Consider the following 26,548-nt stretch of genomic DNA (forward strand, 5'->3'; position numbering starts at 1 on the left):
TTGGGTGTCATCACACAAGATGAACGGTCCCCAGTTTGATTCCTGGTCGGGAGACATGCCTGGGTTGCAGGTTTGGCACCTGTCTGGGCGCATGTGAGAGGCAACTAACTGATGTTTCTCACATCAATGTCTCTCTCCCTCTCTTTACCCTTTCTCTCTCTAAATATGCAAATTTTTTTTAAAAATGCAATCCAACTGAGGAAATATTTTCAATATATATTTCTGATAAAAAGTGAATTAGACATAACTTTTAAATTGCACTTCAGAGGACAACATCAAGAAAGTGAAAAGACCACTTACAGAACGGGAAAAAATGTTTACAAATCTCATATCTGATAAGAATCTTGTATCTGGAATGTGTAAAGGTGTCTTTTAACTCAGCAATAAGACAACCCAATAAAAAATAGTGAAAGGTTAGAACAGATTTTTTTCAATGATAACATGAATAGCAAATAAGAACATTAATAGATGCTCAACATCTTAATCGTCAGAGAAATGCACTTTACAATAAAATGCCACTAAAGGCCAACAGTACCAGCTGTTGGTGAGGGTGTGCAGCAAGCAGAACTCATACTGCTGGTGGGAATGTGAAATGCTATGATCACTATGGAAAATAAATTTCTTACAAAATTAAATGGATGCTTACCATATGACCAGCATTTCTACTCCTATTCACCCAAGAGGAATAAAAACATGTATAAATGTTTATAGTACTTTACTCGTAACCTGGAAACATCCCAAATGCTATCAACAGTTGAATGCATAGATAAGTTGTAGTATAATCATATAATGGAATACTACTCCAACTAAAAAAATAAAGTATGGTATACATGAGCTAGACATGAAAGAGTACATATTGTATTTCCTTTACATTAAAATTTAAAACACAAAACTATTTAATAGTGACTTTGCTGTGATGCAGACTCTGTCCAGCGGGGCCCATATGTTGTGGATGCAATGAACAAACTCACAGGGACTGCAGAGTCCTGTGGAGAAAAAGGGACGGCTCGGCTACTCTCTGAGTGAGAGAGCACCCGACCCTTGTCTGGACAGGCTTTTATTGCATTTCTGGGAGCATTACATCAGGGAAGGTCCTCATTCATTATGCACAGGCTTGCTTTAGGTGATTACCTTTTACAGATTAAAAAGAAAAGGATGTTGCAAATGCAAAGGAAAAAGTGGTTGAACCTCCCTCCCTCCCATCCTTGGGAGGTTTAGCACAGACTTTAGAAAGTTACTTCAAAGATATGCATTAAACATTTCTGCCTTAACTCAGGATGAGGGAGGTTTAACAAAAGCAAGCCTCAAAGCAGCCTAGGTACAATGCAGGCCTGGTTCCCCCTGGTAAAGCTGATCTGTGGGCCTGGCTCCTGTGTGCCACCTCATGTCTGTTGGTTTTCCAAACCAGAGCTGAGCTGCATTCACCACTGCCACTCAGACCGGTTCCCTATATTGCTGTGTTTGGGTACCTCAAGTGTCTCGAGCAGTTGCAATCCAAGTTTCAGGTGAGATTAGTTCTCACCCGTGTGCTTGTTTGAGGCCAGTTTTAGCTTGCTCATGTGGTTGCTGCCTGGACCTGGTTCCTTGATAAGTATAGCCAGAGGCCTCCATCACTTTGTTGCCACATGGCCCTCTCCATGGGGTAGCTCATTCGTGTGGCTAGCTTCCTGCAAGTGAACAAGTGAGACGGTACAAGATAGAAGCCAGCCTTTTTTGTAACCTAATCATTTTTAAGTGATTTTCAAACATTTTTTTGATGTTTTTATTTTATTTATTTATTTTAAATTTTATTTAGTTATTTTCAAGTACAGTTTTGTCTATTTCTCCCATCCCAGCCCCCCCCCCGTACTCCCCACCTCCCTCCCATTTCCTCCCCCCCCCCCCCCCCCCCAGTCCTCATCCCTGTGTCCTTCATACTTGTTCCTCCAAATCCCTCCCCTTTTTCCTCCTTAAATTCCCTTCCCTCTCCCCTCTGGTCACTGCCCCCTTGTTCTCTATTTCAGTGTCTGTTTTTATTCTGCTTGCTTGTTTGTTTTGTTGTTTACCTTCCTGTTAAAGGTGAGATCAAATGGTATTTGTCTTTCAACACCTGGCCTATTTCGCTCAGCATAATGCTTTCCAGTTCCATCCATGTTGTTGCAAAGGGTAGTAGCTCCTTCTTTCTCTCTGCTGCATAGAATTCCATTGTGTATATGTACCACAGTTTTTTTGAGAGCCCAGAAATCAACCCAACTCTCTACAGTCAATTAATATTTGACAAAGGGGGCAGTAACATAAAATGGAGTAAAGATAGCCTCTTCGACAAATGGTGTTGGGAGAACTGGACAGCTACGTGCAAAAAAATGAAACTTGAGCACCAACTTACACCATACACCAAAATAAATTCAAGGTGGACATTTTTAATGTAACCCACAATACAATACAGATTATATGAAACAGTCCAGACAGACCCATATATTCATATATAATCTGCATAAATGCATGCAAAGTTTCACAAAACAATACTTTTATAATATTACACATGATGCTCTGTGACTTCTGTTCTATCTAGTTTTTTAAGTGCCGGTTATGACCCATTAAATCAAGTTGATGACCACTAATGGTCACAACCTATTTGAACACACCTGCTCTCAGTGGTGCTTCTGCAACATTTCTAATATTGAGTATTACCTACAGACACAAAAGTACTCTCACCACGGAGAACAGACAGCTCAATGCACCCTGAGTCTGTGTGGGCTTTGAAAAACTCTCCTCTTCAAAAAGAAGGGGAGGAACCCAGAACATTAAATTAGGGATTTCCAAAATGTTGAGCAAGGATTCAGCAGACATACAGCCTTTGCCCTGACACACAGACCTGGGATGTACAGTTGGCCAACTTCCTCCCTGGGACATCTCAGCCCCTCCTCCAGCCACTGGCTGCTTCCTTTCCTCTTGGCCATTAGCTCCAAAGTGTGCAGCCCATAATAAACTCCACAGCTAATAGAATCATCCAAGCTGGAAACTCCGTCCTGCCAATATCACATTTCTGTGTCTTCTGGACACTCCCCACCAAACACTAAGAAAAGATTTTGTGGCCTTCCTGGAGATTCACGATGCATGTTTGCATGTGAAAGACTGAAAAGTCCTGCAGTAGAAAAACCTGTTAACTTTTTTTTTAATCTTCAGATTTTACAAATGTATTTGTCCACAGACACTTCCTCTGTCTTTTTTTCCCTACCCTGCCATAGAGCTCCTTAATACATAAGGCCACCCCTGGGAATAATTGTGGAGTAAACGAAATGAGTCTTTGTTTTAACCTCCTTCTGTCACATCCCAGACTCCAGAAACTGCCACCACACCCTTAGGTCTAATTCTCCCTATCCCCCTTCTCTCCTGTCTGAGCATCTTCCTGGACCCTAGTGTCCCTCAGGCCCAGAAGGGAATGAGGGAGGAAACAAAGGGATTGGGCCTAACGGGTTGTCCCACCATGAGAATTGGCACAGTTCTTAGTAATTGGCCTATGGACTGACTCTAATTCAGGCATCGCAGTCCCTGTTTCCTGGAAGATGGGGGGATGAGAGGTGGGGAAGAAGGGATGGAATTAGGAGCCTGTGAGGTCCTAGGAGCTTCCAATTCCTAGCCTTCTTGTTGGAGGGTCCATGTTCATTCTTGCTACTCTTTTCCGACTGGTGATCCATGTGACATGAGCAGAAATCCAGACCCTACACCCACCCCAGGCATGACATTTCCCCATGTTGTCCTCTTCCTAAGACCATCTCTGGAGGCAAACTATACCTTCCAGCTTGCACTGGAATTTCTACCACCTGCTCCCATTCTGCTCTCCTCTCTCCCTGGACCACGAACACCTTCAACCCCAATTAAGTAAAATTTCCCATGGTGGGCAAGGTAATTTGGGTCACCCCAGTGTGCCATGTCTGTAGGACAAACACCAAGTGCTGGGCCACGCTGAAGAGGAGACTAGAGCTAAGGAGAAACGGTATTGTGCCCCACCCCCACTCCCACAGCCTTCCACAGCCCGGAGGGAGAAAGGCTATCAGAAGCATGACTGGCCTCACAGAGCTGTTGAAGCCTCCTCCACAGCCCCCCACCCCCCCCCCCCCCGCCGGGGTCAAGAGCTTGGAGAGGAGGCTGCGGAACCTGCCCACGGTGACGGCTGCTGGCTCTGGGGACGGACCTGAGCTGGACGCGGTGAGATTCAGCTCCTCAGAGTTCACACAGAGATCATCGGAGGACAGCCCGAAGGCCACCTGGCTAATATCCAGGCTGTCCACGGAGTCGGAGCTGTCTGTCCAGTCCCGCAGCCAGTCCAGGCCACAGTCACAGTACCCCGGGTTGAGGAAGAGAAAAGGGCGGCCTAGGTGAATAGGATGAAGTAGTTGCCATCAGGGTGCAGAGCGAGGAGGCCCAAGAGGTTCAGGCCGGCGATGCTGTTGCAATCCAGGTAGAGCAGCTCGAGCTGGGCCAGGTCCGCGGACCCTGTACACGCCACGTGACCCAGCGAGTTGCCATCCAAGTTGAATGTAAGCAGGCTGCGCAGGTCCTTCTGGGTTCCGCAGTCGCCGGCGCAGGGGCGGAAGCCATTGACCAAGCAGGCTGAGAGAGGCATTCACCTAAAGCCCCACAGAGAGCTGGAGGCTATTGCCTCTGGGTTAATGCACTCCACCTGCGCATGCGTCAGGTAACTAATCTTGAAGTGACATCCATCACTTTTGTCATTTCTTCATTGTAAGTCACTGGGTCCAGTCCACATTCAAGGGTTTGAAACCAGAGATTATTGGGGAACTTCTTACAGGTCAAACCTAATTTAAAAGTAATGTTTTATACATAATAATTCAAAATGATGATGAATATAGATAGTACTTATTATTAGAAGGCTCATGCACTAAAACTCTCATTCTTTGGTTAATGCATAAAATTCCAGAGAGAGATTCAAGCCTTCGGTTTAAGGGTTTAATTAGTAAAATATAGACTATCAAGGTAGTTTTTCTTCAGAGCTGAATAACTACCATATTTTTATACTGTACTTGCCTAAAAGTGAGCATACTGTATTTGCCCCAAATCCACTCTGGGCAAAGAGAGTGGGCAGAGAAGGTAAAAATAAGGAAACGGGGCAGACCTGGTAAATCCACATAAAACAAAACAGAACACTGCGGTTTTGCCTACTTCCGACCACCTGTTGATAGACCAGCTCAGTCTTCTCAGATTATGAATGTGCACTGGCACTTTAATTTGGGTATTTGTTTCTTGACATTTTTGGATTGTAATGTTTGGGATTTTGTTTGTTTGTTTTACTTTAACGGAGTCATGCTTGCAAGTGAATATTACAAATTAATTTTCAAATACCCTCCCAATTTCCTATACCCACTCCTGTGATCTTAATTTCTATTTTCATGCATTTGCTCACGTTAAAGTTTTTGTACAGCTTAGTTAACATATGTAAGGCACCTAATACCCAGGATATAGTAAGTGCTCAATGCTATCACTATGATCGATGCTGTTTTGACCTCCAATTGGTTCACTTTCTTTCCTTTCTCTACCACTCTACTGCTCTTCAATCCAGCCTTTCTCTCTGTTCTTCCTCTTACATAGTCTCACAGCTACTTGGCCCTACCAAAATTCCTTTTTGCTCCTCACCACATTGTCCACATGAACCAACCTAAATTTTTTTCATTCTTCTGAGCAGATGAGTTTTCTACTTAGAGAAAATTAAGGTTCCCTCTCCAAAATCCTCTATTTTCTTCTCTCCATTTTGATTTCCCTGAATTCACATTCTCCTTTCTGCTTCAACTATCAGGTCTTTCCTCCTGCCTCAAAGGAAGGAGCATTCTTCTCTGGCCACACCCTCCATCTTTATTTTTTTATTCCATTCTGCAGTGGGGAATGGGTTTAACTACAAATAACAGACAACCCCAAAATAACAGTGGCTTTAAAAAGGGCAGGTGTTTTTCTCAGGTGGAACAGATCTAGGAGTAGGCTGTGTAGGGCTCATATGGCAGCTCCACTAGCTGTCTTGGACCCACGTGTTTTTCTCTCTCACTCCTCTGCCATCCCTGCAACGTGGCTCTCGTCCTCTTGGGACCAACTTGCTGCTTGAAAACCAAAAAGCACAACTTTCCATGTAGTAAAATGAAGCTAAAGAAGGCAAGAGAGGATCCCCTCTCTTTTAAAATGTCCCTTAAGACCACACAATACTCAATTTGTATGTAATGGCCCAAAATTTAGCCACATCTGGCTGCAAGGGAAACAATGAAAAGTTATTTAGCTGGGTGACAGTGCGCCCCCTGAAAAATTCTGTGCTTTGCGACAATAAGGGGGGAAAAGTTTTCTGTAATAAAGTAAAAAATACATTTAGTGAGGCACCTATCATTTCTCACCTCCACCAATGTCCATCTACTTTTTCAATCCCTTCCTATTTCCCTCATTCTAGCTCTCCACCCTTCATCTTAAAAGAAACACAAACCTTCTATTGATTCAGATTATTCCTTCCTTTCACTGCAAAACGTTATCACTATTCTTTACAATATAACATTTCTTCCTTTCTGCTTATTTACAATCCTTAGTCACCATCTCACCTTTAGATTATAGAGCTCCTAACTAGCCTCTGCATTCCTGGGGTTTTTAACATAAAAACCTTTACCCCAACCAAGTCTCCAAATTTAAATTTTGTTTTTTATAATATTACAAGAGTAATGATTTTTTTTAAGTATAAATAATGCAAATATCTCCCTCGGCCACACCCTTGGCAACATTTAAACGTTTAGAATTGCCTAACACAATTCGCGTGACGAAGGCCCTCTGCCCTGTGAGTTTCATCACCCCAGCTAAGTGCTCTCCCTGCAAAAAGGTGATCTGTCTCATTCCCCGGAGTGCACGGACACCCTCGCCTATCCCCAGGCCGGCAGGCTGGGGCCTAGACAGGTGGGGCGGAAGTAGGTAAGAGATTCTCGCGAGTTCCCGAATCCGCGCAGAAAATGTGCACGAGGCCGTTCTCTGACGCACTTCCGCGGCGCCGGAACAGAGGCAGGCCGTGGTGGCCCAACGTTGGAGAGATGGTGGTTACCAGGTCTGCGGGGCCGCAGGCCCGTGGCCGAGCTACGAATGCTGAAAGCTCCGGGCAGAAGGTAGGAAACAGCACGGCTACCTCATTTCTGCTCGCTGCCGCGCAGAATCGCTCTCGGGGAGGTGGGGCGGCGCAAAGACCCCGGGAGCGTTAGGGGGAGCAGCAGGCCAGGAGCGTGCGGACTGGCCTGCCGCGCGCCCTACAGCGCATCAGACCCGGAGCTGAGCCTGCCGCTTCCGCTTTGGTCCTCACTAGTCTTTAACGCAGTTCTGGCATGGAACAGAGAAATTAGGTAACTTGTTTTGGGTAGCTCAGCTCTGTAATGCAGATAAACAGCTCTAGTTTTTTAACTTTGCTGTTAACACTGTACTAAGGATTAATTTCGACCACCACACGTGAGCCTAATTTAGCGGGGTTGGAGAGAAGGGCACCTTTTGTCGTAGAGCACAGCACCTCCTTTTGGCGTAGAGGAGGTGTATAGTGATGACGCCTGGTGGCTTTCAGTGATGCTAGTCGTCTGCTGCCTCTGATTCAGCGATGAAGGAAAACGAGCGTTAATTCACTTACCTATGTAAAGGTAAGAGCAACGATGGATTCTGTAGGCGTGTGTTCTTAAACACATCTTTGCTTAGAGTTAATACTCTCCTTATTTCCTCTTCCCCACATGTGTGGAAATGTAGAATATTTGACTTTTTTAGTATAAATTTTTTTCTTTTTTCAGTTATTATTATTAGTATTAGTTTTTCCTCACTAAAATTAGATTCAGAGACTTGGGTGAGGCAAGTGAAGCAGGGCCCTTCACATTCAGGGGCAGGTACATTATATATGTTTTTTAACTTTATTTGTTTAAATAATGGGTGGGGTTTTTTTTGTGTTCATCTTGTTTACTGAGTTTTTTAGTGCCCTCTTAAAATTTGCTCCTGAGAGGAGTGTCTCATTCACTTTGCCCATGTCCTAGTCCTACCTAAATTAAGTGTGTTCTCTGGCTTGCAGACTTCTGCTAAAAGAGTTCAGGAGCATCTAAAAGGCAGGATGGAATCTCCATCTGATGACTCAAATACTGCTGGATCACAGAGCAGTAGGAAACCAAGTCTAATCCCTAAAACTCCTAAAACTGGAAAGAGAAAGAGCAGAACTGTAGGCTCATTACCAGAAATGAACAAACCATGTACTGATGGAGAGACCTCTGAAGCAGAGTCAAATTGTTCTGTGTTTGAGCTCCAGGATTCCATTTTAAGAGTAACTAGGAGAAGGCAAATCTTAGTTGCACGCGACCCATTGTCCAGTGCTAAGAAAAGGCTGAAAGTAACTCCAGTAATTGAGTCTCATACTGAAGAAGAAGTCTCTGAAGCAGAATCACACGTTTCAGGTATTTCTAGAATTGTGCCTTCTACAAGAATCAGAAGTAAGGCTAAATCCCTGATAGATCCAAGCCAAGATTCACGTGCAGAAGCTATTTCTGATGCTGAATCAACGTGCTCAGATATTTCTACATTTTCCGGAATTGCAACTAGGAGAACAACAAGGATTATGCAGAGGAAATTACAGGCACAAATGGAGGAGAAATATACTAAGATTAAACCAGGAAATGAAAAGCAAATGATAAATACACCTATTGGTTCAGAGGATTCCGATACCAGACAAACTTCTTATTTACAAGCAAGATCGCTTCCTCAGATAAATAAGCCAGATGTCTCTGATAGTGAAGTCTGTAGTGACTTTGATGATTCCTTCCACAAAAAATCAGGGAAAAAACCAACAGTGGAAGAACACCAGCATGTTAATAAAACAGAGGAAAAACAGGTCAGTGCTGCACCTCTCAAAGAAATAACAAAACAGAGTTGTGACAATTTAGATGAAGAAGACAAAGAAATGATAGATAAGGGGAAAGAAATTAATGAGAAAAATTCTGAGGTGAGTTTTTCTGAACTTCAGGACAGAAGCCTTCCACGGTTAGTTTCTCAAAGGCATTCAACCCCCCACAATAACAAAACCACATCGAGGCCCTCAAATCAGAACTGTGAGGCTATTATGAAATCATTAGCTCAGACATTTGCTGTTGTGGAAATAGACAGATGGACTGAAGAGAGAAAGAGCACCATAAAAACAAGTGACTTCACATCTAGTAATGGTGATGGTAGTGAAGAAGAAGAGTGCACACTTAGAGCTGCCAGCGAAGACGTGAATAAAGAAAGGGATGTAGATTTTGAGTGTGATACTGAACTGTACAAGTCTGAGCTCACATCTCAGGATACAGGTGATTCTGTTGTATTACTGCTCAGCAGTGATGAAAGCCAGCAGTCTGAAAACAGCGAGATTGAAGAGGAGGACACTGTGTGTTTTGTTGAAAATGATGCAGAAAGGGGGTCATTAAATGAAGATTTGGGAAATAAGTCAGGTGACAATGCATTGTTTGTAATCGACACAACTCCTGGGTTAAGTGCTGGTAAAAATTTTTTCTTGGGTGAGGAAGATAAGACAAATGAGGGTGCCGTGGAGGAAGAAAAGGAAGGGGAGGAAGAGGATGAAAAAAGTGAAGACGAACCATCAGACGAAGATAAAAATAAAGATGAATTTAGTGATGAAGACGATTTACTAAATGACACAAAGTCTAAACTGTAAGTTTTACCTTTATTTTAAAAAGTTTTTGATACTTTGTGTATCAAAAGGCTTCAAATGGCTAATTTACTGTAAAAATTTAAAATATTATAAAGCATGGGAATTGACAGAAGCATTGCCTTGGGCTCCGTATGGGAGAGCTCTTTTATCCAGCATTTCCCTCATCTCTGTGGTTGCCTTTATTCACATTTTCCCACCAGTGATAGCTAAAAGTGCTTCTTTGGTGATAATATTAAAAATCCTCTGTCAGAATTACCCTGTGTGATTGTTAATACCAATATAAAAGGGAAGGAAAATAGCTTGTTTTTTTTTAAATTTTATGTTGATTATAGAGAAATTGAAAAATAAAGCCTGAGAAAACTAATAACCTATAATCCCATCTGTCCGCAGTTGAAAAGCGTTAGTATTTGGGGTTACTTTAATTTCTTTTCCTCTGTTGTAAATTGTCTTTCCCAAGTACAGGCCCCTGGCAGCAGTGTATCCATGAAATACAGGCATCCTTGCAAGGAACTATATATTAATTGGATGCCCAGTGAAGTCAATCTCAGGCTAGACTCAGGCATTCTTATTTTTTTGAAAGCCACAGTCCTCGTCCCTAGGATAATTCCCATGTACATTCAGGGTTGAGGATCACTGCCAAAGCACTGCAATAAAATGATACCACTTTCCAGTAGAGGTTGGGTATCAGAACTTTCAGCTTTTTAGTTTATGTGAATAATTAGAGAAGAAAGTGACTGTAAGGCCAAGTGTACTTGCTTATAAAAAGGATCTTTCAGTAATATAAAGTAGAAATTTTTATTCCATAAATCAGGAGTCCAGGCCACCTGCAGAAGAGTCTAATTTGTTATGTCTGGGATATGACATTTGTATTTTTAAGAAGCTCCAGTGGGAAATATGGATGCTCATCACTGTTTAAAACTTCCTTAATTTAGAGGCACTACCGAATACTTCTGATTACCCAGAAGAATATTCCAAGTTTGGATAACTTGGAAGTTCAGAGTAGAAGAACCTATTTTTCTCGTTGATTTTAGATATGGAAATGTGTACATTTGGGAACTCACTACTTATGTATAAAGTTGAGCCAAATTGCCAAATGCATCTTCTCTTTTCTGTAATTTTTTAATAAAAGTCCTGTTACATATCTACTGACATGTTATATGGCCTTCATCCTCTTAAAGAAAATCAGAATAAATTTGGATGTGCTCCCAAAAAGCTTTTTTTGTTTAATTCATTATTCATCCCAGAATTTCTTTTTTCTAAAGATTTTATTTATTTATTTTTAGAGAGAGGGCAAGGGAGGGAGAAAGAGAAGGAGAGAAACATTAGTGTGTGGTTGCCTCTCATGTGGCCAACACTGAGGACCTGGTCCACAACCCAAGCATGTGCCCTGACTGGGAATTGAACCAGCAGTCTTTTAGTTCACAGTCCGCCCACAATCCACTGAGCCACACCAGCCAGGGTTCATCCCAGAATTTCTTTCTTAACGACTTTACTAGATTAAAATTGTGATAAAACCATTTAGTTTTTTAAAACTTAATTATAAAAACAAGGATTTTATTTGTCATTGACAGTAAAAGGGAAGAAAAGAAAAAATTGATTTTAAAACAGTCTAAATTGTTTTTATTTTGATTTGATTACTTCATACTTAAGTGATCATTTCTCTTTCAGTCTGAAGTTGACAAGCAGCAGCATAGACACTGGTCTGAGTATCAAGCAATTGGGTGGTTTGTATATAAATTTTAATGCAGACAAACTACAGTCAAACAAGAAAACCCTAACACAGATCAAGGAGAAAAAGAAAAATGAGGTAAGTTGTATGATGTGTCCTAGAGGCTTTGATGGAGTTAGCCAGTTACTTCTAGAAATGATTAGACCTTGATAAGAGACTAATTTTTCTGTAGTCACATCAGCTTCCTGTATCCTTTACTCCCCTGCTTTCCACAACAGTTGTTTCTTGTTTTTACAAAGTCCTAGCTGTAAAAGATAACACTTGAAAAAATAAAGTAATACAGGACCAATGTTCTTGCACCCACCAGTTATGATCCCAGGGATTGTATTCTTTTCCCTCTTTTTTTTACCATACTTTTAGTTCTTAACTGTTCTGGATTGTGAGACCAGAATAGTTAGGAATCTGAAATCTGTGGAGAGAATCTGCAAGCTGTGAGTGTCTGCCTCCCCCACCAGGATAAAGTGCACAAGTGCACACAGACATAAACTTGTACATTTAGTTTCAGAAGGGAATTAACAGGGGAGGTCAACTCATCCAAACACCCAGGTTTAGCTGCCACTTCACACAGCTTCTCCCCACGTCTGTATTTTCTAGACTTGCTCCCTCTTTGAGTCTTTCTTTGGGTTTTTAAATCCAGGCGCCTGTTTTCTGTTCCTTCATATGTCCTCAGGCACTTGACCTCACTAATTGCCCTACTTCTGTTCCCTGCCTGAACCAGCTCTTCCTCTTGTGTTCTCTATCCTGGTTAATGATGCCAAAGTCTTTCTGTTTTACAGTCACTAAGCCTAGGCTACAATGCTTCTTACGTACTTTCTGCTCCTTTTAAACCCACTGTTGCAGGCTCATGCAGGCCTGTATTTTTCATCTAGACTCCTACAGTAGTCTCCTTACTCTTTGTTCTTCATGCTGTTCTCCACACTCTTGCTAGAGTTTCTAAAAACATAATCCAACTGTGATACTCTTTTTTTAAAGATTTTACTTACTGATTTTTAGGGGAAGGGAGGGAGAAAGAGAGGGGGAGAGATACCAATGTGTGGTTGCCTCTCGTGCGCCCCCAACTAGGGACCTGGCCTACAACGCAGGCATGTGCCCTGACTGGGAGTCAAACCAGTGATCTTTAGGTTCACAGGCCAGCACTCAGTACTCAACCACATCAGCCAGGGCCCAACCATATTTTCTTGTTCAAGTCCTTCAGTGGTTCCTCAAAGCCTTCAAAATGCCTCTGTTCCTCCAGCTCTATCCAACTGCTGTGTTCTCACCCTTGAGACTGCTACAGACCTGAGCATAGCTGGCCCTTTCCCAGGCCAATGCAGGGATCATAGGTCACTGTCTTTGGAAAACAGTCTTTGACCCTAGTCCTTCCCCCAACCTCCGTTGTGCTTCTGCAACACCCAGTATCAGTCAGATTCATTGTTAATCATGGTATAATGATTATTTTACTGAATTTTATCTTTGTATTCCTGAAACAGGATTTTTCAAGTTCAGCAATATTTATGTTAGGAGCTGCACAGTTCTTTGTTTGGGGGAGGGGTCTGGACGTTGTAGGATGTTTAGCAGCAGCCCTGGCCTCTACCCACTGGATGGGAATAACATCCACCCTCCCCATACACACACACACCAAAAATGCCTTCAGATATTGCCATTTGCTCCCAATTGAGAACCACTGTCCTAAACTGTAGTATGGTACTTAACACACAATAGACTCTTAATAATCTGTTAAATGTCATGCTCTTTTTTCTGAGTGATAGGAAAGTCTAGATCACTACTGTACTACCCAGAAACTTCTAAGTCTGAACCTGAACTGGGGATGTCTCAGTTGATAACATCAAATGTTACTTACCAAATTTATATTGCTGTATTCCTGTTGAATTATTTTGAGGACTAAGCAGTAGTCTTCTTTACTTCTTGCACTGGGGGAAATGACTTATTACCCTGAGGCTTCCTTGAGTCACAGAAGTGGTATTATGATAATATTTAATCATTCAAAGCAAGTAACAAAATATGCTGAAGTAAATTAGGAAAAGATGAACAGATTTGACTGAACACAAATTTCAAACTCAAACTTAAGCAGTTAAGCCCAGAATGGTGTGGCTCAATTGTGTGTCAGCCTGCAAAACAAAAGGTCGCTGGTTCGATTCCGGTTAGAGTACATGGCTGGGTTGTGGGTTTGGTTCCTGGTTGGGGCGCATACAGGAGGCAACCAGTGGTGTTTGTTATGTCCATGTTTCTCTCCCTCTGTTTCTCCCTCCCTTCCCTTCTCTCTAATAAATAAAATCTTTAAAAAACTTAAGCAATTAAAAACACCTTAACAAAGACAAGTAAAAGACTACAGATTAATATCAAGCAAGATACAAAATACATTTCTACAAATTAATAACACAACCCTATTTAAAAATGAAGAAGTATCCAGAAAAGTACAAATATTCCCACAGAAGAGGGCTTTGTGTATAGAGATGTGGACAGCAAATGAAAATAGCCAAGAGATACCACTGATAGCATACAAAAGATAACACCCTGTGTTGGTGGCAATATAGAGAAAAGGGCCGTGATTAACTGTTAGTAGGAGTTTATACTATTTGCAAGGCAATTTACCATTACCTACAAAATTTTTAAAATATTTTAATATATTTATTATGCTATTACAGTTGTCCCACTTACCCCCTTCACTCCCCTCCCGAGTACCCATTCCTCCCTTTTAGTTCATGTCCATGGGTCATACATGTAAGTTCTTTGGCTTTACATTTCCCATACCATTCTTACCCTCCCCCTTTCTATTTTCTACCTACCATCTATGCTACTTATTCTCTGTACCTTTTTCCCCCTTCTCCTCCTCCCACTCCCCTGTTCCTAACCCTCCAAGTGATCTCCATTTCTGTGGTTCTGTTCTTCTGTTCTAGGTGTTTGCTTAGTTTGTTTCTATGTTTGTTTTAGGTGTAGTTAATGATTGTGAGTTTGCTCTCATTTTACTGTTTATATTTTTTATCTTCTTTTTCTTAGATAAGTCCCTTTAACATTTCATATAGTAAGGGCTTGGTGATGATGAACTCCTTGAACTTGACCTTACCTGAGAAGCATTTTATCTGCCCTTCCATTCTAAATGAAAGCTTTGCTGGATAGAGCAATCTTGGTTGTAGGTCCTTGTCTTTCATGACCTGGAATACTTCTATCCAGCCCCTTCTTGCCTGTAAGGTCTCTCTTGAGAAATCAGCTGACAGTCTGATGGGAACTCCTTTGTAGGTGACTGTCCCCTTATCTCTTGCTGCTTCTAGGATTCTCTCCTTCATTTTAATCTTGGCTAATGTAATTATGATGTGCCTTGGTGTGTTCCTTCTTGGGTCCAACTTCTTTGGGACTCTCTGATTTTCCTGTAAGTCTATTTTCTTTGCCAGCTTGGGGAATTTCTCCTTTATTATTTGTTCAAATAACTTTTCTACTTGTTCTTCCTCTTCTCCTTCTGGTACCCCTATAATTTGGATGTTGGAGCGTTTAAAGATGTCCTGGAGGTATATCTTCGTAAGCCTCTCCTCATTTTTTTGAATTCTTGTTTCTTCATTCTTTCCTGGTTGGATGTTTCTTGATTTTGGTCCACACCATTGATTTGAGTCCCAGATTTCTTTCCATCACTATTGGTTCCCTTTACCTTTTTCTTTACTTCACTTAGCGTAGCCTTCGTTTTTTTTTTTTTTTTTAATCTAATTTGCAACCAAATTCAACCAATTCTGTGAGCATCCTGATTACCAGTGTTTTGAACTGTGCATCTGGTAGGTTGGCTATTTCTTCATCGCTTAGTTGTATTTTTTCTGGAGCTTTGATCTGTTCTTTCATTTGGGACATGTTTTTTTTGTCTTGATGTGCCTGTTACGTATGAGGGGCGGAGCCTTAGGTGTTCACTAGGGTGGGTCACCCCATGTCCCTGCTTTGTGACATTGGGGGGGGGGTCCAAGTGGGAACAATGGCACTTGCTCCATTCTCTGCAGGCTTTCAGGTACTTGCCCACTTCCCCCAAGTAAAGTGGGCCCTTCTGGTGCTGATTCCTGGGTGTGTGGGCTTGTGTACATTCCAGGACCCTATGGGTCTCTCCAACAAACTCTTCCGTGAGGCTGGGAGTTTCCCCTGGCACCTCAACCCCCACAGGTGTCCTCAGTCAGTGGTTTGAGGCTCTATTTCCCCACGCTGGGGCCCCCGGGCTGGGGCTCTGGGTTGCGTTGTATGTCCTGCTCCCCAGTTGTTTATCCTGGTCTATTTGCATGCAAATGTGGGACTGCCTAGTCCCCAGTCTGCTGTCTTGCCTGTCTGCCCACTGCTGCCTTGCTGGCCAGCTGCAGCCTTGCACTCCCCATTCCACAAACTGCCACTTCACTGGGTCTGCCCGCTGCTGCCTTGCCTGCCCCAGTCCTCCAGCCACTGCCTTGCTGCGAGTCCTCTCCGCCTGGCTGCCTTTCTCTGCCCCTCCTACCAGTCTGGATGAGTGTTTCTTCTTTAACTCCTTGGTTGTCAGGCTTCCATACAGTTCGGTGTTCTGTCAGTTCTGGTTGTTTCTTGTTTTTAAACTGTTGCCCTTCTTTTGGTTGTTTGAGGAGGCACAGTGTGTCTACCCTGTGCCTCCATCTTGGCCAGAAGTCCTGCCTATAAAAATTTTAAATGACAATTTTTTAATCTATTTTACAGAAATAATTACAAATGTGCAGAGGTGATGTTTACAATATTTAATGGAAAAAAGTTTAATGGGGACAAAGTAAATGTCAGAAGAAAAACCAGTGTATAACAGCTGTTAATAAGAAAGCTGTTGATCTGTGTATAAAATGACATTGAAAGATCATCCAAGATACATTGAGTTGCAAAAGGTGGATTTGTCTACATAGGATTGTCCCATTGGTATGACATAAAAAGTATATGTTGTTGAGTCAAAAGCTATATCGCTATACTTATCAGTAGTCTTGACAGTCTGCTTAGATTATAAGCTGTTTTACCCACATCAAGAAAACTTACTAAAATCTGGTCAGGTTTTTCTCAGGGATTTCAAGAGCTATGTGGCATTATTCCCATCGCCTTTATATTCCAGTTGTTTGCTGCAGGTGGCTGTTTGCAAACCCATTCGTGCAAGTGGACACGATGTAAATCTGATGTGTGCAGATTCACACCAGTAATTTGAGCTGATGATTGATTTTATAGATCTCCTAAAGTAATCCTTTAGTTTGCCTCCTAAAACATTTTAAAAATATTTTTATTTACTTATTTTTAGAGACAGGTAAAGGGAGAAAAAGGGAAAGAAACATCAATGTGTGAGAAACATCCATCGGTTGCATGTCACACGCACCCCAACTGGAGACCGAGCCTGCAGCCCAGGCATGTGCTCTGACTGGGGATGGAGCCAGGCGACCTTTTACTTTGTGGGACAAGGCTCAACCAACTAAGCCACACCAGTCAGAGCTCCTAAAACATTTTTATTGTAATCCAATTTACAAATTTAAGGACGGGAAACTTCATAGTAGTGTGTTTGTGTATAAAGAGAGTTAATATATTTGGAATAGTCTTTAGTCTGAGAGATGTTTCCTTAGACAAAAAAATGTTGAAAAAGTTGCATGACATTCTGAAATTTTAAAACCAATTTAATATTTTTATAGATAATGCAGAAAGCCATCATTACTCCTGATTTTGAAAAAAACTACTGTGTCCCACCATATCGTGAGTCAAAGTACCAACTTCAGAAGAAACGCAGAGTAAGTACAGTGACTCTCATCATTGACAGTGTTTTAGATGTATGTGTATATGCTGTGTTCAGCTCATATACAATTCAGCTCAAATGGTAATACAATTTAAAAGTATATGTATTTTCGAGAAAATTGTCACAGATACCCAAGGGCCCATAAAATAGGGTTCTATAAACATGTTTTGTATGGATGGATTTTCACAAAGTGAAAGTGCACTGAGTGGTACACATAGACACAACTTTTTTTCCCCTTAAAAATAGTGACAGTCACCATTTAAAGTCACTGTCCATACTGCTTGGCTTATCAGTACTCTTGTCTGTTGCATTCTCAAAATCTGGTCTGTTTAGTCTGCCAAATGAGAGGATAGAAACTCTTTTCTTTAGAAAAACGTAGGGGTTGCTTCCATCTGGTGTTTCAGCTAGTAAGCATAAAGAAGTTATCGAAAGTTTGAAGGAAATTTGAGAGAGGCACTCTAATGACGTCATGTCGCTATTATAAAGCACCTTGGCACATGGTAGATACTTCATAGCATTGGTTGTATCAAGGGAACAGAATATAAAATCAAGCAAATTACTTGCTAGGAGTTTTTAAAAGAATAGATTTTTTAAAAAAAATAATGCAAATTTCTGGACGGTTGAAGTGAATGACTTTGAGATACCTGGGGAACTGCATGAAAGTGTTAATGTTTACATATCAGCTTCAGAAGTGAAACTGTTTTTACATGTTATCTCTTGTGTAGGCTATTTTAGACAATAGAAATAAAAGCTGTGGGTTATTCTCCCAACAAGTCAGCAATTCTTAACTAAAATACAAAGTTGAATTTAAAGGATCCCTTATTTATGAAACTCCTAGTGCTTTACCTAATTTACCAGAGAAATCGCTTTTTTGTTGTTTCATTCCTTAATGAAAGATGAATCTGAAGACTAATACATTCTGTAAAGTAACTTTGTTACTAATGAAATTTTCGTATGTACAATTTTGGGGGAAATAAGTATAGTTTATACACTGTTTATTGAAGTTACAATTTTCTCTTTGTTTTTGAAATCTGAATTTTAGAAAGAACGACAAAAAACAGCAGGTAATGGCTGGTTTGGTATGAAAGCTCCAGAATTAACAGATGAACTGAAGAATGATCTCAAAGCACTGAAGATGAGAGCTGGGATGGACCCAAAAAGGTTTTACAAGAAAAACGATAGGGATGGCTTCCCTAAGTACTTCCAGGTATGAAGCAAATGGAATAACGGTGATGATGAAGCATTGTGCTGTGATCTTTCTGTTTACTCTTAAAATAGATACATACTTATATCTGCTCAGGCAGTACAGTAATGGCCAGACCCCAATTCAGGCAGCTACCAACTTGTAATGACTTTCCATACAGAGAGACAGTGTTGCAGATGGTAACTAGGTTCATAGGTCAGCTTTCTAAGTGTTTTGGAACCTGTAAGATGGCTGTTCCATTTATCACTACTACTAGCCTAAGAGCAAGGATTCTTACAGAATGGACAACAAAAGCGGGACTCATTTGCACCAACTCTTCTTCAGGGTAGAGGGGTATCCCCAGCCAAATTCTGGAAATAAGTTAAAAATTGGTTTTCAAAGTGTTTTCAGGTGAAGTCCAGTGGAGTCATCCTCTGGGAGCCCTCAAGTTCATTTTGTTCTTCTTGACTACCTTTCTTGTCACTCATCTGGGTTATTGTAATGGTCCTTTGCATCCAGTTCTGCTCTCCTTTCTAAGTCCATTCTTTACACGTAACCAGGCATCTATTCTTTAAAAGGGGTGGGGAGGGCAGTCAGTCCAGGATACACCTCTGTTAAATGGTATCACAGATATCATTCAGTGTTACTTTCAACAGTTCTTTGTGACCTATAGGGTAGTATCTTCACCCCTTTTTTAAAAATATGTTTTATCGATTATGCCATTACAATCGTCTCATTCCCCCCTTCATTTCCCTCCACCCTGCACACCCACTCCCCCCATTCCCCCCTTTAGTTCATGTTCATGTGTCACAAGTTCTTTAGATTCTATATTTCCCATACTACTCTTGCCCTCCCCGTCTATTTTCTACCTACCATCTATGCTACTTATTCTCTGTACCTTTTCCCCCTCTCTCTTCCCACTGTCCTGTTGATAACTCTCCATGTAATCTCCATTTCTGTGGTTCTGTTCCTATTCTAGTTGTTTGCTTAGTTTGTTTTTGTTTTAGGTGTGGTTGTTAATTGCGAGTTTGCTGTCATTTTACTGTACATGTTTTTGATCTACTTTTTCTTAGATAAATTTCTTAACATTTCATATAATAAGGGCTTGGTGATGATGAACTTTTTTAACTTGACCTTATCTGAGAAGCACTTTATCTGTCCTTCCATTCTAAATGAAAGCTTTGCTAGATAGAGCAATCTTAGATGTAGGTCTTTGGATTTCGTGACTTGGAATACTTCTTTCCAGCCCCTTCTTACCTGTAAGGTCTCTTTTGAGAAATCAGCTGACAGTCTGATGGGAACTCCTTTGTAGGTGACTGTCCCCTTATCTCTTGCTGCTTCTAGAATTCTCTCCTTCATTTTAATCTCGGCTAATGTAATTATGATGTGCCTTGGTATGTTCCTTCTTGGGTCCAACTTCTTAGGGACTCTCTGAGCTTCCTGGAAGATATTACCTTTGCCAGGTTGGTGAAGTTTTCCTTTATTATTTGTTCAAATAAGTTTTCCACTAGTGGCTGTTCCTCTTCCCCTTGTGGTGCCCCTATAATTTGGTTGTTGGAATGTTTAAAGATGTCCTGGAAAGGTTCCTAAGCCTTTCCTCATTTTTTTTTTAATTCTTGTTTCTTCATTCTTTTCTGTTTGCTCGGTTTTTTTCTTCCTTCTGGTCTACTCCCTTGATTTGAGTCCCAGTTTCCTTCCCATCACTATAGGTTCTCTGTGCGTTTTCCTTCATTTCACTTAGTGAAGCCTTCATTTGTTCCTCTAATTTATGACTAAAATCAACCAGTTCTGTGAGCATCCTGGTCACCAGTATTTTGAACTGTGCATCTGATAGGCTGTCTCGGTTGCTTAGAAGTATTGGCTCTGGGGCTTTGAGCTGTTCTTCTGCTTGAGCCATAAGGTTTTGGTCTGTTTGCGCATGTTACATATGAGGCGTGGAGCCTTATGTGTTCACCGGGGCAGGGCAGCCCAGGTCGCTGGGTTGTGACGCTGTATGTGGAGTGGGGTCAGAGAGGGGCAATGGTGTTTTTTCCTGCTCTCGGATTTTGGTTCCCTCTGCTGCTTCCCACAAGTAAATTGGGCCCTTCTGGTGCTAGTTCCCAGATGTATGGGCTTGTGCACCCTCCAGAAGCCCTGGGTCTCTCCTGAACTCTCTGTGAGCCTGGGAGCCTCTCCCAGCACCTTGACCCCAGAAAGTTTTTCCAGTTGGTGCTTTTAGGCTTTATTTACCAGCGCTGGGGCCTTGGTTTGCATGGTCTATCTCACTGCTCATTCCTTTGCCTGGTTTATCTGTGCATGAATGTGTAACCGCAGTCAGCCAACCGCCTTGCGCCCTCACTGGGTCCGCCCATTGCTACCCCCCACCTGGGATCTACCAACCGCTGCCTGTGTGCCTGGGTTGGTCCAGCTGCTTTTTCCTACGTGACCCTGCTCTTCCAGCCTCCGACTCTGCCTCTCTTACTGATCTGGATGAATGGTTTGTTGTTGTCGGACTTCGGTACAGCTTAATTTTCTCTCTGTTCTGGTTGCGTTCTGGTTTTTGAATATTTTTTGTTCATAAACTTGGTTGTGTGAGGAGGTACAATGTTTCCACCTACGCCTCCATCTTGGCTGGAAGTCCAGAGTCTTCACCCCTTGATGTGGGCCTTCACAGTCACAGTTTGCACCCAAACTGGGTCACCAACCCCTGCTTTGTCACAGACTGTTGTTGGCGTTTGACTTTCCACATGCTTGGCCCTGCCATGTGTGCTTGGTGGAATTTTACTCATAACAACCCAAGCTAATAGGTCATCTTTTGTGAAACCTTTACCTGTCTTAGACAGAATTGGTCACTTAGTTTTTAGAGCATCTGAAATGTTCAGCATCATACTATGATACATTTCTTTGTTTGTTTAAAGATTTTATTTATTTTTTGGACAGGGAAAGGGAGGGAGAAAGAGATGGAGAAAAACATAAATGTGGGGTTGCCTTTGTTGTGCTTCCAGCTGGGGACCTGGCCCGCAACCCAGGCATGCGCCCTGACTGGGAATCAAACCAGCGATCCTTTTGTTTGCAGGCTGGTATTCAATCTGCTGAACTATACCAGCTAGGGCTCTATGTCATGTATTAATTGTTTAGTTACCTGTCTGTGGATCTTCCCTTTAAGACTATGGGCTACTCACTGCCAAGGATCATTATCTTATTTTTCCTATACCTAGAACAGTGCCTGGCACATGGTAGACACTCAGTGCAATTCACTTGGTTGAATGTATGTACTAATGCAGAGTGGTCAATGCGAAGGTTCTAAGCTGGCAGCATTTATTATAATCTAGGAGATCAAATAGGTGTATAGTAGAATTTTTATGTCAATTTCATTAAATTGGGAAGCTAAAACAAGAGTTTATCTCCCCTGCTTTTTCCCTCTAAGTCACATTGTTCATTAAGAATTTACTGTCTGGCACCAAATTTTATAAAAGGAATTTTGGATTTATTATAAACTACTGGAGAAATGTTTTTAGGACCTACAGATTGAATAGGTTATTTTTGCTTTTAAAAATGGCAAAATTAATATTGGTATAATACACACTTAAGTTTTCATGCCTTTCAATAAATACACTTTCTTAGAGCTACTCTGAAATAGGAAAGTAATGTGGCACACAGGTATTAATGACCTATTTCAATCACCTGTTCATAGATTGGAACCATTGTTGACAATCCAGCTGACTTCTACCATTCACGAATTCCCAAGAAACAAAGAAAGAAAACTATTGTGGAAGAACTGCTGGCTGATTCTGAGTTCAGAAGGTAAAGGAGTTTGTTTCACTTTATAATATGTATGCTTTCCTTTAGAATATGCTTAAAAATTCCAGATTACTTTTAAATACTTTAGCACTCTTTCTCAACAGCAGCACTACTTACATTTTGGGTGGGATAATTCCTTATTACAGGAGACTTTGATGGGCATGGTAGGCTGTTTAGTGGTATCCTTGGCCTTTATTCCCACCATATGCCAGTAACAACCCCCATTCATGACAATCAAAAATGTCTTCAGTCATTTTCAGATGTTCCCTGCAGGATGTAAGCATTCCCAGTTTAGAGCAACTGCTTTAGAGAGAAGCTGAAAAATATTTGACAGACTAGAGGAGAATGAGCCTGCAGAAGAGACTGGGAAAGAATAGCAGGGGGATATTGAGAAAACCAGAAAAGCACAATGTCATAGGAAAGAGAATGTTTTAAACAGGTATAAGCCAGTGAGCATGGTTAACAAGAAATGCTCTGGGAGATCAAATGAAATAAAAACTTCTTGGGGATTTAATTACAGTAACTTTGGCAGGAGTTTTAGGGGAGTGATGGGAAAGAAAACAAGCAGAGAATGAGTTGAAAATGAAGCAATGGACACAACTCTTTAAAGAAGTTCTGTTGTGAGGAGGAAGGGAGAGGCAGGGCTAGTAGGTAAGGACTTAGAGGATTTTTTTAAGATGGGAGTAATCCGAGTGAGTTTAAATGTCCTTGAAGCAGCTACATATATATTATAGGAGATTTAAAAGTATACCTCATATAAAAACCTCTGCTAAAAGTTCCAGATTGGTTTAAAATCAAAATTAAAAATATTTATCAAGGATTCTAAAAATAATATAGATTGTAGGTATAGAAAACAAATTTAGCTCAAAATGTTATATAAGCTATTAAATGAGTCTGGGTAAAAAAATTAGAAATAAGCACTATCAACATTGCTCTGATTCGTGAGATTGCCTTCATCAAGACTACAAAATGTAGGTCAGTTTTATCCACAACATGCGGTTAACACTGAGGTAAGTGTTAAAACATTAAAAAACATCTTAGAATGAGGAAGTTGAGGTGGTAGACTAGAAATGTAGTAGCATGAAACTCAAACTTGCAGGTTAGAGGTTGTCGTATGGGTTCATCGTTTCCCATACCTCAGTCACTGAATACCACTTTCATAGTCTTGTGCAGTTACCTGTATACTGCCTACTTTATTCTAACGGGAGCGAGACTTTATTGCTACTGTGAGTTTGTTAATAGTTTCCTAAATACACTAAGATAAACTACATTACTTAAAAAGAATATTGTCCTAAATTTACATGCCAAAATATGTGAAACACTGCGCGTCCAAGTCTTCACAGCAAATTTTAATCAGTCCCCCCTGCAGCTGCCTCGAGGTTTTCTCTGACCACTTTGGAACAGGGAACTTCTCCGAGTGTATTTAATGCATCAGATATTCATTAGTAGGAATGCCCTGGGACAGAAGAAAATGCTTTTCTGTGTTATATGTGGTTTTTGGTTTTGTCTCATTTTTAATCCAACCTTAGATTTGTTAGAAAGTCTGTGGAAACTGTGCTCTTAGGATTGAGTGAGCTATGAAGTTAAAAGGTTGAAATCAGGGCTTCCCATCCCTGGGGCCACCGACCAGTATCAGTTTGTGGCCTGTCAGGAACTGGGCCGCACGGCAGGAGGTGAGCTTGAATACAGTGCACTTGAATCATCCTGAAATCGGTGCCAAAAAGTTGGGGACCGCTGGTTTAAATAACTTCTGCTTTAAAGAGAATCAGACTTAAGTAACACAGTGGATGTGCTAAACAGAGGAGTTACGCGTGTTAGAGAATTTTTTAACGTTTCGTAATTAACTATGGACTAATAGCCCTTTTGTTGAAGCTCCTAGCTACTACAGCATTTTTTTGCAATAAATTGTGCTTTTGTGTTTCTAAAGCCCAATGGAGAGATATAGTCTATAGCAGCAATTCTCTGGTCAGAAGATGCTTTTAAAAAACTCTGGAGAATTATTGAAGACCTAAAGAACTTCTGTGGGTTACATTGATCAATATTTATCATAATAGAAATTAGAATTAAGAAACTAAAAATGTTCATTAATTCATTTTTAAATAATAACAAACCCACTATACACTAATATTTTTATGAACAAAACAAAAATAACAATTTAAGTTTCTTTAATGTCTGGCTTAAACTTGAAGCCTCGTATGTGCTTCTGCGTGAGTGTGCTCTGGAAAGCTCTGCCGCACGCTGGCGGGATGGCGAGCGTGAAGGGGGCAACAGCATCGTCATGTTCTTGTAGAACAGTGTTACCTAATGGACCTGAAAGGGGCTCGTTCCCAGGCCACCCTTTGAAAACCATCGGTCTGTGATCTATTTTTAAGGTTCTAAAAAGGATACTATGTGTTTTCAGGTAACTGTAAACTTTGTTTTGCTTAGTCCTGTTTTAACATTTTTAACTCACAAAGTATTTAAAGCATTTGATATTAGCTGGATGTTTGTACAGAATCTCTAGTGACTGAAAATTTACAAAAGCTTCCCTGTACAGTTGTCTTTCCTCATTAGACCATCAGCCTCATGAGGGCAGGGGCTTTGGCTGCCTGGTTCACTCCCCTGTCATCAGCCCCTGGTATGGCTCCCTACACATGGGAACTTAGTGTAGTAACGATGAATGGACGGTAAAAATGAAAAGAAAAAATGAGATTTAAAAGCGGGCACTGCCTCCCCAGAATGTTACATAACTGCCCAACGTGTCATACTTTAGAACTTACAGGTTTGGTTTTTATTTTTAGATATAACCGAAGGAAGTACTCAGAGATCATGGCTGAAAAAGTAGCAAATGCAGCAGGAAAGAAGTTTCGAAAGAAGAAGAAATTTCGCAATTAAGATTCACCAAGCAAACCACAGTATTCTACATCTCCCCTTTATTTATTTACTAAAGGTGTGTTTGAAAACTAACTCCATCACAAAAAATTAATGTAGACTGGCCCTATTTATTTATAGGAATTTCTGTTTGGAAAAGTTGGTTTGAGAGAAAAATTTAATTTTCCAAATTAAATTTGGAAAACAAATTTAATTGCCATTTTTGTGAAGTTTTTAATGTCGGTTATTTAAAAAATTGAATTAAATGACATTCAGAAACTGTAAAGTTTGCTAACATTCAGAAAACTCGAATGTGATCAAAGATATACATACCAATATTGTAATTAACAAGATTTTAAATAAAGATTTGCATAGGAGTGTGTGTGTGTGTGTGTGTGTGTGAGAGAGAGAGAGAGAGAGAGATGGCAGACAGGAAATGTCCTTTTGTCAGCTGTGAATTCAGAAAACGCAGGTGCTGAGATCTGCTTGTGGCCAGTATCATAGTTACAGTTGAAACCAAAGGAATGGTGCAAAACGACTTAAAAAAGAATGAAGACTACCCAGAAAGTTTGGGTTAAAGCTGATGAAAAAAGAAGGGCCTTCAAAATACCCTAACCCTTTTTGAGAGATTTCTAAAAATGTCTTATTTCAAAATGTTTTTAAGACAGCGTATTTTTAAGTAAGGAAATTGGGAAAAGGAAAGTGAGGATGGAGGAAATCAGATGAAGCCAGGGTGAGAGTTAATAAGACAATTCTATGAGACTTGAACAGTTGGTAAAGGTGGGCCCCAAGTTTTCTAGCATCTGACACAAAAATTACTTCCGTGCCAGTGTTCTGCCATAAGGTAACACTACTTAAGAGAGATTTTATATTGAGACCTGCCAAAATGCCCCTGGGTCCTCCCCGTAACAGGGATGTCAGGTGAGGCAATACTCAGCTGTCCAGAGGATAAATGGCAAGGTTTTTTAAGAAAAAGAAGAGAGGGGTAGGGACAGAGGCTATATAGAAAAGCTCAGGAAAACTTTGAGTCACGTTTTGGAGTGATTTAGGGATCCCACTCTTCGAATGAGAAATGGGAGGAAAACAAGCTCATGAAAAATAATTCAAACTTTCAAGCAATAACTATTTTTCAAATAACAGTAACATTTTATTGAAAGTTTTTAGTAAGGCTTAAAAAAATGCTTTTTAGGTAACAAACTCCCCAAGCATCTGACTGACTAAACTGTAAAACTCATCCTGTTACACAGTTTAGGTAACCCGAGGTAAACTGTGAGGTGGGTGCTACAGTTATCCTCATTTTCTAAGTGAAGGAACGGTCACAGGTTAAGTGACCTGGCCAAGGTCAGAGCTAGTAAGTATGATGTTTTCTGTCACTTATTTTGGCCTCGCACTATAGCTGTCTGCACACCTTTTTCTACGTCACCATCAGAAATTGCTGAATTTGGCCCTTTACTTACAGAACATGATTTTTAGCTGAGACTGTGGCCCTCTGTCAGGAAGCTGTGACTCCCAACCTTTCATCGGATGCGGCTGAAAGTGCCCTTCAAAGAAGGATGAATTTAGAGTGGGGCTCTGTCCCTTTATCTTCTCCCCACTGACCGG

At 41.0% G+C, this 26,548-nt stretch overlaps 1 protein-coding gene across 1 annotated transcript; it reads left to right on the forward strand.

Annotated features, from left to right (window-relative positions):
* The first annotated feature begins 6,988 nt into the window (after positions 1–6,988).
* On the forward strand, positions 6,989–25,061 carry DNTTIP2 (deoxynucleotidyltransferase terminal interacting protein 2). The gene is made up of 7 exons (XM_037162052.2): positions 6,989–7,121; positions 8,054–9,678; positions 11,348–11,486; positions 17,033–17,128; positions 18,176–18,340; positions 21,990–22,099; positions 24,877–25,061. Exons 1-7 carry the CDS (start codon positions 7,050–7,052, stop codon positions 24,968–24,970), a joined length of 2,301 nt encoding a protein of 766 aa, XP_037017947.2. The 5' UTR covers positions 6,989–7,049; the 3' UTR covers positions 24,971–25,061.
* Positions 25,062–26,548: the final 1,487 nt, after the last annotated feature.

This window comes from Artibeus jamaicensis, unplaced genomic scaffold (genome assembly GCF_021234435.1).
Source record: "Artibeus jamaicensis isolate MK-2021 breed Jamaican fruit bat unplaced genomic scaffold, CSHL_Jam_final contig_482, whole genome shotgun sequence".
NCBI lineage: Eukaryota > Metazoa > Chordata > Mammalia > Chiroptera > Phyllostomidae > Artibeus > Artibeus jamaicensis.

Coding starts and splice junctions, on each gene's coding strand:
- DNTTIP2 (XM_037162052.2), top strand. CDS start 7,050: ATGGTGGTTACCAGGTCTGCGGGGCCGCAGGCCCGTGGCCGAGCTACG. Junction 18,341..21,989: donor GCTTCCCTAAGTACTTCCAG/GTATGAAGCAAA, acceptor ACCTGTTCATAG/ATTGGAACCATTGTTGACAA. Junction 22,100..24,876: donor GCTGATTCTGAGTTCAGAAG/GTAAAGGAGTTT, acceptor TTTTATTTTTAG/ATATAACCGAAGGAAGTACT.